The 18,784-nt window shown below is 30.6% G+C and overlaps 1 protein-coding gene across 6 annotated transcripts in view; it reads left to right on the forward strand.

The window, feature by feature from the left end:
* The window catches only part of LOC121115814 (protein amalgam), an 89,681-nt gene that overhangs the window by 16,023 nt on the left and 54,874 nt on the right, over positions 1-18,784 (forward strand). For 5 of the 6 annotated variants that reach the window (XR_005863693.2, XR_011779796.1, XM_040709963.2 and 2 more), the window contains exons 4-5: positions 10,373-10,558; positions 10,929-11,121. Coding sequence is in view for 4 of the 6 variants with exons in the window: in XM_040709963.2 (XP_040565897.1) it covers positions 10,373-10,558; positions 10,929-11,121 (379 nt within the window). In the remaining 2 variants the exon portion in view is untranslated. Of the gene's footprint in view, positions 1-5,187; positions 5,285-10,372; positions 10,559-10,928; positions 11,122-18,784 lie in introns of those variants that run through there. The other variant, XM_040709965.1, reaches the window with a different exon arrangement.

Here is an 18,784-nt window from a genome sequence, read left to right on the forward strand (position 1 = left end):
TTAGGATCCTCCAACTTAGTTAAAATAACAATATATTTTGAAATACAACTAAGTTTAGAGGCATTAATCATTAATAATGATTCATTGTGGACACAGTCGCCAACAATCCCTATTTTTTGTAGCCATTTCATTGAATACCTAAATATAAGCCTCTTTCAATCCTAATGAATTCATATCCCTTTCCATTGAACTTCCAATCATTTCAGCCAAATTTTATTACTTTGCGACTGGTTAATAAATTACAAATTGTGCTGTTAGACATTACATAGAAAGTAATCAGTGTATAAAGCAATTGAAGGTTGTAAAGACCAAATCAGATCTACAACTTTTTTCACTATACGTATAAAACTATATTTTAGCTACTATCAAAGATGACAATTATAATTATATCCATAGTCAAGAAAAAAAAAAAGTAGTAAGCTTCAGAAAAAATAGTCAAAAAGCGACCCCTTATAAACATTAATAAAAATGAATGCTGTTCATATTTTTTCCCCGTTCATCGTTGATTCGTTCAAATAATGAATGGAAAGCGTGAACACTGTTTGTTTTTCCGCTCAATTTCCAAGCCTGGTAAGGATTCACGTCTCAATGTAATTTGATGAAAACTCACATTGGTGCACTAAACATTATTTTTATAACAACAAGCCTTTTAAGTTGATAACTTGGTTTCAATATAGCTACATATAATCTGAGTATTCTGCAAACTAAAACTTTATTAATGGGTTTGGAATTTGAGTGGAAGTCTTAGATATGTACAAGGAACAACAGATCTAAGACTTTAAAAACTGCTTAGCTTCCCTAAACAATGTAGAAGTAAGCTAAAAACGCTTAACACCAAATCACACAACAACGACATGGAACAAAAAAGAAAAAACAAAAACAATTATTAGAGGGAAAATAAGAAATAACGTTTGAGCAATAAAATAAGATTTGTTTTTTTTCATCCCTTTAACAAACAAAAAACAAAAAAAAAAAATACCACCCATGTTACTTCTAGTCGTGGTACACAGATGGTCTTTATTTCAATATATATAGTTATATTATTATAGCTTTTCTCTCTCTCTCTCTGTTTTTACCTCTTCTTTTGAGGCTAGCAGATTATTATTGCTGTTGTTAGTTATAAAATAGCCGACAGCCCCTTTCTTTTTAATGCCTTTATCAAAAAAATAAAACAAAAATCCTTGGGTTGATTCCATTTTATGTGTGTTATATATATAAATATAGGTATGCTCTGTGCAAGTTAGTATTTCTGTACAAGTTGTAAGCAAATTCTACAAATTATAATGTTTATGCAGAATATCGCTTGAATACAATTATCATTAATCCATCATTTCAATCAGGGCCGGTTCTAGGATTTTTCTTTCAAGGGTTTTTGAATTTTTTTTTGCATATATTACGATTTACATCTCATTTTTTCCCCACTCTGTTTGTACCTCTTCAAATTTTACTATAAAATAGTATAGGGACTTTTTGATAAATAATTTGAATCATTCTCAATCTATTACTTTTTGGATCTCCTTTTCTAGTCTCTATCGATATTAAGTTTAAAGACGGTTTTTTAGAAGAAAATATTTTTTGCTAAAAAGTACGTTTTTTTTTTTTTGAAAATAGTATATTTTATTTTTGATTTGAATTATTCCCATTTTTGTACCATTGATGTTATCATTTTATTTTGATATATTAAAATTGCTTATTTATTATTTGTGTTGAGAAGGGTTTAAAGGGTTACTTGAACTAAGCGGTTGCTTCTTCCTTTTCCCTTGCCTGACTCCTTAATGCAGGTTCAACTGTAGTTAGAAGTGACGGCAGAAAAAACGTAGATTTATAACAATAAAAACTCTTATTTGGTTAATATTAAGGAAAACAGATAACTTTTGCTGGGACATCAAAATGGGAACAACAAAGTAAAGGACTGAACCTTTAATGTATATCAAAAGGTTATCCCTCTAGCGCTTAGTTTTATTATACCTTAATAGGTATTTATAATATGTTATTACATCGTTGTACAATCTTATTTCCATTGTATAGACAATAAATGAACTATTACATTGGGAAAAATAAAATACTTTTAGCTAAATATCCTATTTTTCACAATCCTAGTTTATCTGAAAAAAAAGGTACTAATTTACCCATTCTTAGGGAATTTCAGTACATATTAGCTTAATTTAATTCAAATATCCGTATTTGTCATTGGCATCAAGTTGTGTTCAATGATGTTTTTATTGTTAAAGCCATTTGATAGGATTTAATCAAGGTTCATTGGAAATTTGTCAATTTTATGTTGTAAAAGTGTTAAATTTGATACCCTAAGATGGCGGTTCCTTCAATTATGTTATAATTGATTACATCAGCATTATCATCTTCGCAAGAACAACTCTAAATTCTTCATTCCATTTTTTTTATTGTGACTAGTTAAATTTGCTGCTTATACAAGTTGCAACTTGTACAAAATTGCAATTTGTACACGATATATACATTATACATCTTCACCAATACGAATAGAGGGCCAGCTCCCATTCCTTTCCCCTCTAAAAAGGGGTAATTAACTATCAATTATTTCTCACTTAATAGCAAGGAGCAAATAACTGCTATATTGTTAATTAAAATACAAATAAAAAAACGCCAACAGATTTTGTTAAAGGTTTTATTTTTTTATTTTGTACTTTTTTGTAACATTGGGAGAGTCATAAATAAATAATAACTGAATATATATTGACATTTTATGCGAGTTTTATTAAGTTTTTATATAACTATAATGTATTGTATAATATTCCTTTATTTTTCTGCGAAAAACGTGGTCCTATTAAAATAAAAATAAATATTACCTAGATTTAGTTAGGGGACCCTCACTATGATGGTGATTCTATGTTTCTGTATAAAAGGTATCGGAAAATCATAAAATAACTTTTTAACAATTTTTTCTTTTATTTGTTTGTCATATATAGACGGTGGATGAACTTCTCCTATAAAAACATTGACAGGATTGAGGTTGAGTGTCTCGTTAGGATTTCCTATTCATATAATACATGGGTAGAGTTGTGTAAAATATGACCTGAAGGTATGTAAAAAAAAAAAAAGAAAAGAAGAATAAACCGATAATTAACACACCTTGTTAACTCTGACTATTTGATACTTTCATGACATTTAATTAAGTTAGCTACTTATAGCCATGAGAGGAAGGAATAATCATAAGACATACTCCATATCAAGCACAGACGTAGCTATGAATTACTCCGTTGTGGATCTTCAATTCTACTCCGAATCCAACAAGGACTTACACTTATTGGTCACCAAGTAATCCTTAGGGTTACTCTCCGTCTTTCAATTAGGGATGGGTATTAATTTCAAATTCTTTTAAGAACTCTAGAAAAAATATACCGGCAACCTACCCCAAAATTACTTATTCACATATGAATGCATATTTTTTAATCTTTTTTCAAAGTGAGAAGAAGAAAATCGCTAATGTCGTGATAATTTAAGCCTTTTTATCCTTAAAGCAATAGTTATATAAAATCTTAATTTTATAAAGTTCAGTTTTAAGGTTATATAAAAGGTCAAAGGTCATAAAAAAGGTCAACATTTTTTTCATTTTTAATTTTGGCGTGTGTACTAGGGTGTCCAATTTTTAGGGTGACATGTTAATTCAATCTACTGTTATACTTTTTGGACTGAATTTTTTTTTCCAGAGTGCTTAAAATATCTTTTTCCCTCTGAAAGGGGCTAAAAATTTAATTTGATCATTTTTCTGAATTATACCACCCTTTTTTTTAATGAACCCGCACGCTCGTGGCTATACTTTATACTTAGATCTTCACTCATGTGGAATGAATAAAAGAATAAGGATACCAGTTTTCGTTTTCATTCCTTAATTCGACTCTGAGTACAACAAGGGTTTACTCATATAGCTCCTAAATAAATTATCATGGGTGATCTACATCTTTCTACTATTGACTACACTCTATACTTAGATGTTCTCTCCTCAATAGTTAATTAGGAGAGCTATGGAAAATATAAAGCACACTTCATATTTTATACAAGTCTATACATATTAGTAATAAAGTAATTCGTTTTTATTAGTACTAAAAAGACATATGATATAATTGATAAAACTTTTTGAGCCTACGAGTCCCACATCTTTTTGATTATGTAACCCAATCCTCAAAATTTCACCTAATTTGACAACTCAGGGACGTTAACAGACGTCAGGGGAAGGCAGGGGGGGAATGGGATCCCCCAATCATTTTTCAGATGTAGTATTTATCAGTCTATTAATGATGATTCATCCATAGTCACTCTAATTTGATCGTGTCCACTTCCAGTCCAGAATTATACTATAGATATAATGTTAAGGATTTTCAGGAGTTGAGTATAAAAGAGCTCTCGAGTCTAAGTCAAGTCTCCAGTCTTTAATTCTGACATCAAGCCGAGTTGTAAGTCTCAAAAATATGGGCTCAAGTCCGATTTGAATTGTTTTGTTAATACAGAGCGTGTCAGAATTAAATTATATCCGATAAATATGTATGAGATTTTGTAATGAAAGAACCCACTTAAAACGGACGATGGTCCAATGACCAACCACAATTTGTTGAATGTTCATGGAATGATCCATTTATCATGATAAATGGATAAATGTACTTTAATCTATGAAAGATTGTGTGTCTTGGTTATAATATATTTTGGCGTTATGTAAAAATAAAGCCTAGAATGAACGTGGTAATCCAGACAACTTGAACTATGTTTGGGAAGAGAGCAGGTTAGCTGTAATGACGTTGTATTAAATAAGCTGCAAGGAACCGTGAGAGGAAGGAAATATACACAAACCCCCACCAGCAAGGATATAAAGGCTGGTATTACTCCTCAATTCTGCTTCGAGTCCTTAGACTTATAACTCCTTCTAAACCCTCATTACTACTCAAGATCTTTCATGACATACACACAAGTTATTCCATTATATGTACTTGACTGTTACCTTCTCAAGAATTCCATAATGTAATGATAAGTGCTTTGTAAAATAAAAAATACTATTCAGGCTCTAATTACAATAAGTCGATCTCTATTTCTAGGGCATATTTTATACAGCTTTGCTCCTAATCCACTTGTTCCCCAAGCTCTGATCTTTTTTGACATAGTTACATGGAACTATATATATGTAATAATATTATTACATACAATTGTTTTGTTTATCTGCTCTCAATAATATCTAAATCTCTCTCACTTCTCCCTCTTCCTTTCAATTATCAGCATCCTCACGATATCCTCGTAAATAACCTCACTTCTTACATAAGTTCGTACTACTTTTTATTCCTTATAAATACATAAGAAATTGTTTGATACTTCTTCATGTCGTTTGTTGTCGTTGTTATTCCTTTCTAACAAGTGTAAATGTAACAGTTTTCACAGATTCTTCAACTTCCCCCTCACAATCGTATTTTATGACGACGTCCCATACACTACTCACATATATACAATTATGTAGGTTCTAGAAGGTCTCTCTGAATCCACAATGAGATCTTTTTAGGGCTGATATTTTGTTCAGTAAAAGAGGGAACTCCAATTGAAGAGCAATTACACTATGTAACAAAGTTCAGGTATTGGAACGTCCACGGGCTTAAACGCCCATATAATATTGTTGTTTTAAACAGTGAACACGAAACATTGGTTTGCCCTTTCAAGCAAGCCTGTTACTCTCCCCCATTCATAAATAACACAGTAGTGTGGGTACTTTATATTTGGAAGTTCCCTTCTCAGGACTGAAATAACAATGATAATACCCGTCAACACAAAAGCAAAATTTGTCTCAAAAATAAACTTAGATTTTATTTGTAGTCTTTAACGAATTATAGTTCATTTCTATCAAAAAATTATTACAATTAGTTATCAAAGAAGCAAAAATTCATAGCTGCAATGAAATAATTAGAGTTGGATAGATTACTTATTCGAATTGCCAAATTAAGTATTGTAAATCAAATGATGGATTTGATGGTCTATAGTTAACGTTCTTTGGTATCCGTCATGCCAGACGGTTTTAATAAAAAACGCATAATTGATCGAAATATGTCTACGAAATATTGCTCGGTATATTAAAGGTTTTCCTGATCAATTTGCACAAAATCAATTTTAATTTTACTCATGATTAATATTATTTTTTTTATGAGTGGTTTTTAATAACTTAGTTTAAACTTTACTTAGAATATTGATGTGTCAATTGATTGTCTACTTCATTTTAAGAAAGCCAATGTATTTATAAGAACTAACAAATATAATGGTGAATAATTGTTATTAAATAGTAAACAACTCGAAAGGGACGCAGTTCTCACACTTTGCCCCACTGGACACTCTTCATTCAGCTTTTCAAAGCTATTGAAATATAACAAGAATACAGTATACAACGTTGATAAGACCTATGATGAGTCAGAGAGAGGTTTACTGGAAGTATACTCACTCATAAAAGTTTAAATTCGGACACAAACATTTCTTGCTGGCCTGAAACACTCAATTGATGTCAATCCTAAAGAGTCTCTCATTGAGAAAATGATTCATAAATGTTTCAATATCATTGATCCACAAGTCAGTTTTAATTAGCCCTGAGGCTCATTAAGGATTGAGGATATCAGGCTAGAGAGATGCAACAAGATATTGAATAGACTGAAACATCAAGATCCTAGCAAATTGGTGTTCTTTAGTGTGGGAAAAAGGGGATTTTGGATCAAAAATTCAATTATCAGAATGACAAATGGATATCAAATACAATGTCTGTAGTTCCTGTCAACTTCTTGACAAAAAAATGGATCCTTCATCATGTGTACGAGAGTCGTCAGGAGTGATGTTCATTATTATTAATCTAATGAAAGAGTGAACGCTGATGTGTATATAATGGTTATGAAGTACAAAGTGAAGCCCTAGATGGGAAATATAGCTGAAAGGGCCTAAATGTTCCAACAGGATTAAACTCTAGCACATAAAGTAAAAAAATCTGTTTTTTTTAAAGATAATATAGTTGACTATTGGTGCTCTCAAAAGTAGTCATCTAACTCACCCAACCTGAAGCCTTTGGATTTATGTGCCATAGGTAAAATTGTAACGACAAATTTATGAACGTCCTCACAAAATTGAAGCCCAAGAAGTATATTGCCATGATAAATACACAGTAACTTGTTGCTGCTTGTAATTATTTTGTCTGGAGCTTGTCATTGAGGCCAAGAGGGATCTTATTCAATAAGCATTATATTTAATGTACATATTCAAACTTTTATTAAATCTTTTAAAGAAAGCTTATCATTCCTGTTTTTCTTGATGATGTTTAATTCTCCCCTGTTTCTTGCGTAAATATATATTGTGTAAATCCTTTAATAAGTTAAAAAAAAAATTAATTGCCCATTTTCTGCTTTTCTTGATTTTCGTTCAAGATTGTTTTTGTGTTAACTCACCACAACTTGTCAAAAAACAAAAAAAGTAGTGAAATACATTCTATTTTTATTTGTAACCCTAAATTTGGATCTCTTCTAACCTTTCCCTAATCCTATCGTTTACAAGATATTTATCAGTGTTGTGTGTTTGTATTGAGATAATTGAGGAAGAGATAGAGATAGTCAAAGCCACTCAAGAGTTTCATCAATCAGATGAAAGAAAATACACACACACACACACAAAATGATAACACAATGTTTTTTTTTTTTTTTTTTTTAAGAAAGGGTTTCTGTTCGTTAAAGATCTTTGTTACAAATGATTTAACTCCATTTATCTAGAAAAACGATAAAAACATTGGGTTTCTTTTGGGGCTATCCATATTGTACATCTATTTCTTGCTCAAAAAAGTAATTGAGTATAAAATGTAATTAAAAAGCAATTAGGAGTAGCTCAAAATGATCATTGTTATTATAAGTGCCCTCTATTATCAAAAAGTATCAACTTTAAAGAAAAGAGATGTATTTAGGTACATAACTCAATTAGAAGACGTAAGATTGTATAAGCATTTACATACTATATACATTTCCTCCACTCCCTGCCTTCCTTTTGACTCCTTTTCCATTCTCCTTGGCCAGCCTGATGTTCTAGACTGTCCTTAGGGTCATGTCGAAAATATCTGAAATTCTTTTTTGGATCAGCATCTGCGTCGAGAAGATACAAAACCGTTTACCTTTTTGATTCGTGTTCACCACTCAGTTTTTGTCCGATTTTAATCAAATTGAAACATTGGGCAAGAAAAATAACACATGTATCGAAACATTGATTGAAATGTCACCTAAAACCTTAATTAGCGCAAAAAAAAATCAAAAAATCTAAAGGATCGGAAAAGTTCCTTGTCGCACTCTGCGTTTGAGCAATTGTGATCGATTGAGTCAATATTCCTCTCCTCCGTCTCGAATAATATATCCTCCGTTTTGCGGAATACTCATTACCTCTTCTACACCTTCCCTTTACTTTCATGATCTTCCAAAGTCCTTATTGTCTGAATATCTTGAAAAAGTCGAGAAACCTCTCTTCTTTTTTTCACAAAGCCATTAATGGAGTTTAATCAGGATTTCTTGGAAATTTTTCCATTTGATGTAGTAAAAATCAACTATGAATCCCAAGATGGCTCTCCTTCAAATAAGAGGGATTTTATGACGTCATAGAAACTTAATCGCCCCCTGTTTTTAAAAAGAACAAATGGAAAAAAGAAAAGTTTGCTCAAAGGAGTTCAAATGTGAGGGTGTAAATTGCCTATATATAATTCGTTTCTTTTTATTTCTATTCTATTTTTTTTTGTTACTCAATAACCACCATTTCCGATCAGCTATTTCTTTCTATTGTTCTCTCCCCCTCCCTCTGGATGAGTATGAGTATCGATCGGAGGGAAAGTGTTGTGTTGATAATACATCATGGACACGACTAATTGCTGTGGAAATGAGACATTCAATTAACATAAATGAGGGACCCTGCTACCACTACTAAGTGGGACAATGATGAGAGGCAATTATTATATATATTATGAATATCATTAAAATGGTCATTATGGTGAATGATGCAAGTCCAGCAGTCTTTGTAGTAGGGTCTATCAGATGAATACCATTATTAGGTAATCAAGCGTCTTCATTAAGAAATACATGAATATGATATGTGGTGGTTTGCAACATAAAACTAATCTCTGAAGAAATAAAAAGTTAGAAACATATTTGGATTCGTGACAAAAATGCATTCCATTCTCAGGATGGATATTTTCTAACGTAAAAGGATTTATGTTTTTATTCATTTAATTACAAATTTACTCTATAGGAAGGCCCTTATTTTTAATAATCAAGTAGGGGCGGACTGAGGCAGATGACCTCAATGTCCTCTTAAAACCACCTAAATTCCCCGATAATTACGTACTTGATTAAAAAATTTGATAATTATTGCTACAGAAGCTTTTACTTATGAGAAGATAGTATGTGCGAAATTTGAGTTCCATAAAATCAGATATTTATGAGATATGGGCACTTAAATTTGACACAGATGTGTATTACGCTACTTTTTATACATATTCTGTTTATCAGTTAAAACATTTCACACCTTGTTTTTTAATAATTAAAGGTGTCTAAGGTATGCTCAGTGATTTGGGGGTTCCCTGTTTTATTAAAGAGAATGCTCATCCTTTCTGTTCAACAACTATAACATATGTGGTGAAAAGTTCAGCCTAAACAAAGAAAACACATTTTTTTATTCAAAATTGGGTTTTTTAAACTATTTTTTTTTGTTGGATATGAATACAGGAGTTTTGAAGAGGGTGGTAGATGATTTAATACTCTCTTATTCTTGATACAAAATTATATTTATTATTATTTATATAGCTGCAAATTATTAATATAATCCAGTTTGAACCTGGCGTGTATTAATACATTTGGGGAAAACTGTTATGTGTAATATGAGACTATTTAACTTCATGAACAGCAATTACGTGTCTATGTGTGAAGCCATGGACTTTCCACTCCATTTGTTATCCTCAAGTAGGGTTAAGTTTTGGGATGTTATGTTGGATGAAACAAGGACTTTTTTGAATGAATGAATGCTCGGAAAAAAAAAATAAAAAAATAAAAAAACTTTGGCAAAGTTTGAGGCCTGTCAGGACATTTCTGGCCTAGTACAGGACAATTATGACCCACAAATTAAAAGGGCATTTTCTGCATCCCAAATATTCTGAGAGGCCTCAAACTTTGCCAAAGTTAGTTAGTTGATTCTCCAGCAAAAAAGGTCTTTGTGCAAATATTTGCCTTAAAATTATTTTTTATTTGTTTATTTATTCATCCAATTTTTGTATCCGTCATTGATATCCAATATATAAATTTACAAACAACTTTTATGATTTATGAAACATCAAGAAAGGGATTTAAGACTTTATTTCTTTCAATTATAGGTTGGTTGGGTCAAGGCTGACACAAAGGCCATACAAGCCATTTTTAATCATGTCATAACGCATAATTCACGAATATCTGTTACACATAAGAATCGCCAAGAATGGAATCTACACATCACGGGAGTAACACTCGAGGACGCAGGTCCTTATATGTGTCAGCTCAATACAGATCCAATGATATATCAGGTAAGTTCATCATGGTTTAAGAAAGGGCATGTTTTAGGGTGTGACACTTGTACCATGCCCTGGGTTTGGTTGGGGATCCAAACAAGTTTGAATCTAAAAAAAAAAAATGACCTTACAAACAATAAAAATAAAGTTCATTTTAAGTTTATTTAAAATTCCAAAAAAATCAAGTTGTTAAAAGTAAAGGACCCTGCATACTATTTTCTAAGCAAAAAAATAAATTGTTTTTTAGCAATAGATTATAAATTTATTTACAAAAAAATTTAGAATTCAAATTTAAAAAAGTAAATTAAGATCTTATCCAATTTATTTTCCTCACTCAACCGGCTCTGATCAAGGATCTTGTTTGACTTTGTGTTTTATTTTTTAGAAAGGAGAGCTTACGGTCTATGTGCCACCGGATATTGTCGAGGTACGTGGAGATCATGATGTCGTGGAGGGTGGTGTTGCAAAGCTGTCTTGTGAGGCGGCTGGGTATCCACGTCCCAAAATATACTGGCGAAGAGAGAACGTTGGAGATAAAATCATTGTGTGGGATCGGAAAAGTGGCCAAAAAAGAGAAGGTAAATTATGTACTTTATGACGTCATTATACTACATTTTATTTGTATTTAATATTATGGACCATTAACGCCATTAGGAGTATCATCATTAATCAATTTAATTAATTGATAGAAAATAAATATACTTTGTTATTTTATGCTCAATCATCATTGAACGCCCCCCACAAAAAAAATGACTCCTTAATGTATTTTTCACTCGTAAACGCATATAAATCATTTTCACATTGAAGAAAAATTGATTTATATAATATTTGCTGTCTTTTTACTTCATAAAAAACATTTAACAATATTGAATTACTAAGTTTAGCTCTTAATAAATCTAATATCGAAATGTGCTTTGGGTATATCATGAATTAGAATCCATAGAATTACGAAATGTAGAATTAAGAAAATTAGTACGCTTCTCTCTATTTTTCTTGTTAGAAGACTATATTAATTGGATTTAATGCCATTTTTTAAAACATTTTCTGAAAATAGCTTCAATTTTTTTATTTATTATGGTATTAAAGTACTCTTCATAGCACCCTGGCTATACAATGTAATTAGAAACACAGTCAAACTTGCATCAAGTGGTCAGTCAAGGAAACTGCAAATATGACCACTTTGTGCAGGTGACCTCTTAAACTAGGTTTGGTATTCCGAACTAATTCAAAATTTGCAAATAGGGGATAAAAGAAAACGATGCACTTGGACAGTTATAGGATAACATTCAGTTACAGGGTTCCCCCTTAGAAAACTACCTCCTGTCATTTTACACCCCATTAAAATATTTACCAACCATACAACGTATTATTCAATCTATTAACAAACATAAATATTAATTTAACCTAATGACGTTGGTATTAGTGATTTATTGGACTTATCTTGACGTCATCTTTTGCCACTCCAATATATTTAAACTACATTTTTAATTCATCTGGAAACTTCTAATCCAAATCAAGCTACGATAAATATATTCTTTTTTTTCAAAAATCATTTTATCTTACTTTTATGAAAGTTTAAAAAAAAAAGAGAGATTTAAATATGCTTTACTCTATTTAAGCATAGAAAAGGTAGTCTCTGTGGAGGCAACTGTAACAGACAGAGTTTAGGCTATCCTGAGAGCTACCCAAAGACTAAGATAAATCATAAACAACACACATTATTTATTTTTTTATAAATAAGTGGTACAGAAGTAGTGAAGATTCGATTGGTACCGTACACCTTCGCCGTTGATGACTTAATTAAGTAAAATCCCCATTACTTATCTTTGCATGGACCTTAATAGAAAAGTGATCCCCTAAGGCTCAAGTTTTGCATGAACATCTCTAGCAAAAGTGGCCCCTTAGACCTGGAGTCGAATAATTTAACCTTTAGATGCAAATATTTATTGATCATTTTTGTGTTTCCTAATTAGTAATTATTTATTGATTCGAACTCAAAAGTAGTATTGCATAACGACCTCTCCGAACAACCATAACATTCCTTTATGACTTTCGTGCTCCATCGTTTATTAGCTGTACTTCTCAACAATAATATTAAAAGGGAGTAAAGGTTTCAGCGGGTAGAAGGCTCGGGGAGTGAAATGCAAGGGGGTAGTCGTCTACGGAGGGGGGTCTATTAAACAGGGAAGATAAGAGAGAAATGCCGGGAAAAAATTAATATATTAACTCGTCAAGAGAGGGTCTATAAGTCTAAAGCCAGTCACTCATTCTTTGTTGGATACTGAACAGTCAATGGAACAGTTATAAAAATCGTGTGTAAAATGGGCATGTTAAAAAAAGAAACCGAAAATCAACATGGTAAACCTGACAATTTGAGGAATATTTTGTGAGATTAGCTACAATAAGCTGTGACAAGGGGGAAAAGGAAATAAACAAGCTCATAGTCAAGAAATACTCCAATTAATTCTACTCTCACTCCAACAAGGACATAAAATTATTACTCTGCAATAAATCACTAGGGTTACGCACCGTCTTTTATGAATTGTTCAATCAGGTTTTGAATATATTTTAATCCATTCAGGAGAGGATATTCACTACTTTGGAATTAAATAATAATAATGACAACTGCTAAGGAACTCTTCAGATTACCAACTCCAAAAAAATAGATCGCTAAAAAATTCAGAGGATTTACATTACTACTATTTTTAGTTAAGTAGCTGTTAAAAGCAGGTTTATCTATGAGCCTATGTAGTAGTTATTTCATAAATTTTTTTACCACTGGTTCGGGATTAGTGGGACATACTTAATAGAATTTAGCATAGGAACTGGATATGGCTGCTGTGTGCTACGATACGATTAATTGAAGTGAACGTTAGACCAGGTTTGACTGTATTTTCATAACAAAATTCTTTCTGTGATGATGTTGATTTTAATCTCACAAACCAAATTTGAAAAAAATACACGAACCAAACTAATTAAAAAGTCCAACCGCACAACCTCTGAGAAGTGGGATTATCACCTCTTTTTATTATTTAAAAATAAATAAATTATTAAAATAATATTATAAATAACAAAAACAATTACTGTGATTCTAAGGGCGCTGACTAATCCTTTCAAACATATGTATGCTAATTCCTTCCTCAGGTGAAGAAGACATAAATACTATTTGTTATATAACTACATACATAAGACCCTACAAATACAAAAAAGCAGATTTATGAAAATTTAATTATTTATTTCGCTGTTTTTTTTGTCAAAATATAATTTATTCTATAAAATAGAAAGGCAAACATTTACAAAAACAACAAAACAGAAAAACTTTTTACTAGGCGGCTGTACATACATGATACATACATATGCACTTTTTGTACACTATTAGGATTATAAAGAGCCCCGTATCTAGTGAAAGCAATAGTAGGGATGGGAAAAGTGTCGATAAAAATAGCTGTTTTAATACCAAAAACTGAAAAACGGTTACTGCTATCGTTCCTTTTCTTATTTGTTCTAAAAATATAAATTTTTCATTATAATTTTATGATATTTTCCCTGCCTCACCAAATCATATAAGATGTAGCTGATGTTGACAAGAGTCATAATAAAATAGTTTCATATGTCTTGCTCCACCTTCTCCTTGTGCTCTCCTAAATAACCATCTAGGTTATAATATTTTTGAAAAAAATTTCTAAAATCCATACTTATTTTAAAAGAATAGTTTTTGGGGGAAAAAATTCCATTCATTCATAACTATTTAAGAAAAATTATATTTTTTGGAAAAAAAAACTCAGAAATTCGATGTCATTCACAAAAAAAAATTATATTAGAAAAAATTTCAAAAATTTAATTTCATATATTATATTTTTTGGAAAAAAAATCCTAAATCTATAAAATTCACAAAAAAATTAAATTTATTGCAAAAATATTCCAAAAAACCATAGCTACTCACAAATAATTAAATTTTTGGGAAAAAAATTCACATATTAAATATTTTGCTCTGCTGCATAATTTACCCAAATGAAATAAAAAATTTCTACCAAAAAACATAAGTACCTTAATCCTACGGACACCCTTGACCGTAGGCATTAGTTCGCTGTGTCCAACCAAAACGATAGCTATGGCTGGGGGTGTCAGTCATTATTTATGATCGAGGACCGTAGTGCAGACTGTTCTATTCTAGTCAAGTCCAACTTGTCGATCCTTAAAGAAGGTAAAATCGATCCTCATGATGTCATTTAGGTTCTTTTCCCTTTTTTAATTAATTCATTATATAATGGAATAAATTATATAACTAAGTAAAAGTATAATATGTTGATGGGACGATTAATCGGAATCGGATGTTTTTTTCTAGATTCGGCATTGGGAAAATAATGTTTAAATTGCAATTCCAATTCTTATTTATTACTTATTAATATGAAATGACTTTTTTTTAAATAAAATATTTTTACCCAAAAGAATAAGAAACATTTTTATTAATATTTTTTGTCCTTACTTATCAAATGTCTTCTTATTTTAGTTAGAAAAGATTGGGTTAATTTATTTTTTGAATGACTTTTTTTACAAAGGTCAAAACTTATTGTAGCTCTAATATTTCTGACATCCCATTTGTTTGACTCTAAAAATCCATTAGGGGGTCATCCTCCCGGCAGCACTGGCACTGGGTTTAATAATAAATAAATGTTTTATAGATAGTCTTCTTTTTTTTTTAAAGTTGAAGAATAATTACAATTTTTGCGTTTTTATACAAATAAAATTTGAAAAATAAATATAAACAAATATAATCTCAAGCTGGATAATCTGGAAAAAAATATTCTAATAACGGCCCTGGCTCCTTAGAATTTAGAGTATCCATCTTTGGATATAGGTTTGGCTAAGGAAATGGTTCTACCAGTCCTTAATAGGATACTTAAAATCTACCCAATGCTCCGTCTTATCCCCGTTATTGGTCCTTAAAATATATCCGAATTCTGTAAGTGTCCTTTAACTGGTATTATAATAAAGCACGTACAATTTACCATTTGTATGACAATAAAACTTATAGGGAAAGCTTTCAGAAACTTGGATGGACATATTCCAAAAGTAATTTTTTTTTGCTAAAAATATTAAGTCGGAGTCATATTGATCAATGTTTTAAGGTTGCGGATATAGGCCCTGAAGATTCTAAATTTCAGAATTTATTTGAAGAAATACAATTTTTACGAAAAAATAGTCAATATACTTCACAATAGAGCAATTGTAAAAATTTAACTACTTTAGATGAATGAACAACCATTCAAAAGTTTTTAACTCGTTTTTCTTGAAAAATGATCATTTTTTATAAAAAATGATAAATAAAGTACTGTTTTACCACATATAATTACCAAACATAATGAGATCTAAAATTTTTTTGGAAAAGCTTTTTTCAAAGTCACAATATACATTTTTCCGTAAAATTCTTGCAATGAATAGAATTATGTACTTTTTTCATGAATAGAACAAATTATACATAGTTATTGATGACTCATAGAGAATAAAAAAACTCACATTTTTAAGTGTGCAAGGATACAATTGTACAATCAAGTTCTATATTTTAATTGTACAATTGCTTCCATTTTACTTTTCTATATCCAATTGTAACAAATATGACCTGTACATATATATAAAAAAATATATAGAAACATGACATGTAAACTTGACAATTGAATGAATGTTTGAGGGAAGATCAAATTATCTGTTTTGACTTTTATTATATTATCTGAGAGCAATTATGCGAGCAAAGGATGTAAACACGAATCCCACTCCACAAAGGCATAGGCTGTAATTACTCCTATATCTAACTCAGAGCGCAACAAGGACTTACATTTTTAATTAGTGGTCTTGTAGTAAAATCAAACCATGGGGGATGGTCAGAAATGGCTTCTGATTATTGGGGGTTCTGGGATTTCCCCCGAGAAATTTGTGAAAATATACTCAATTAAAGTGCAATTTTAAAGCAATATGTGAATATATATAGCCTATTTATGGATATATATAGCCTATCTATGAATATATATCAATAATGAATTTTTATTATTTTTTTTTTTTAGACAAAATATGTTGGTGAAAGTTAGACAAAGTATTAATCAGGGGCGTCTGCAGGATTTAATTATATATATATATATATTTTTTTTTTTTTTTTTTTGGGGAGGGGAGTGTGTACTAGGTTTTTGGAATTTTTTAAAAAAGAAATCCAAAAATAAAAAATTTTTTGAAAAAAAATTGAAAAATCTTATCTTAATCTTATCTAATCTTAAAAAAAATAGTTTTTGGATAAATTATTTGCTCATCTATTGAACGTAGTGTTTTCATTCGATTTTTAAACATTGGGATCTTATAGCCTCAATAACAGGTAATGTTTTGAAGGACTTTCTACTTTCATCAGTGAAGGAGGAATTATCAACTAAATGCAGAAATTGACGAAGGAGTCTTATATTATTAAGCATTAACCATTACCGGCTAATGATTCCATTTGGAATCATATTGATTTAATTCATTTTTAAACATATAAATGATATTGCAATCATGTAAAAAAGGTAATAGAAACTTAAAGTGAAGCATATGAAGGGTTTATCTTTAAAAAAATTATTTTCTTATAAAATAAAATATTGAGTAACATAGATTTCAAATAAGTACTCAAAGAACTTATTTTCAGGTGGCATTTCCACATACAATGTTATAGTCTGCATAAATACTAATAAACAGAGTATAATAACTATTTTATCTCTTCTAAAACATTAAAAACTAATAACATTTTTGGTTAAACGGATAATATTTCTGATAAATCCGAAATAAAGTAAATGATCCCAAATGGAATCAGTGGCCTATATTTAAATGTAAATATATTATTATTTAAAAAACTTTGTTATTTATGCCCCACAAAATGGCCGAGATGACTTCACATATAAAAACTCCTAATTCTTAGCCATTAGTAATGATAGACTTGAACAATGTTATTATAACAGGCTTAGTCAGGAACGTTTTTAAGTTCTCACTGAAAATTTATTAGCATAACAAATGACATCATACGGACCCCAAATACAGGAATATAGCTATTGAGAGTAATGGAAAAACGTTTATAAATACGGAATCAATGGAAGAAACAAATTTAAATTACTACATTTTTTTCTTTTTATGTATAACATTTAGCCAAACAAATATTTCTAATGAAATCACCAGAAAGGGAGAGAGAGGGAGACTTACTTAATACAACTTCCCACAACCTTTTTGTTGCCTAAGCTTGTTATAATAGCATTGTATTTTAAGCAAGTTCCTGTTGTTAAACATGTGAAAAACAGGATACATTGACAATCTACTTATTTAGGTAGTTTCCTACATTTGTTGACAATAATAATAATTGAGTAGTTATTATCTTATTTTCAAACAGCTGAAACTTGCTTTCAAAATAGTATAATTATATTTTAAATGTTGTTCTACTTTTTATTCTCCTTTTCTATGCTTGACCCGGATGTAATGATACTCCCACAATAAGTTTGCTATAAAAGAAAAACGTCTTATCAAACTTATTGCATGTGTTGCTGTCTTCACAAAAGCAAGCTAAAATGATTTTTCTCAAAATTGAGTCTGGATGAAATTCGCTTCACAGTTGGGAAGAATTGGCTTAAATCACCAATAATTTTGAATCTGTCCCTCCAATGAAAGTTTTATAGCCTCCAAAGACTCTTATTGAACGTAAATTTTTAAAAAGTAAAATTTAGAGTTTTTGTTTTTTTCATTCTTTAACTAAAAACACATTCAGTTCAACTTGATGAAAAATGTCCATATATTACTGAAATTTGACGATAGTTATTACTCATCTCTAGATTGAAATTCTGTCAATTGACACGGTACATACATATCGAAAATATAGATCCTTTTCTGTTATTTTTCAAAAGACATACGTAGTTCCATTACAAACAACAGTGCTTTTAATCAAAACTAAGAAACACATCTGTTATTAAAATGAACCAAACTATAAGTATGAAATTTTTTACTCAGTGTCCCACCAATTAGTGTTTCGAATCAACATGAAGTCTTTACTCATCTTCGTCTGTCTCATTGCATTTGTCGCAGCCAAGCCTGCCCTTCCACTCAAGTTGGAAGATCTGCTTAGGATTGCTAAACTGAGTGAAGAAATTGATCCAATCCTGAACGAAGGAAAAGAAATTGATCCAATCCTGAACGAAGGAGAAGACATTGATCCAATCTTGAACGAAGGAGAAGAAATCGATC

This window comes from Lepeophtheirus salmonis, chromosome 4, assembly GCF_016086655.4.
Source record: "Lepeophtheirus salmonis chromosome 4, UVic_Lsal_1.4, whole genome shotgun sequence".
Classification (NCBI taxonomy): Eukaryota; Metazoa; Arthropoda; class Copepoda; order Siphonostomatoida; family Caligidae; genus Lepeophtheirus; species Lepeophtheirus salmonis.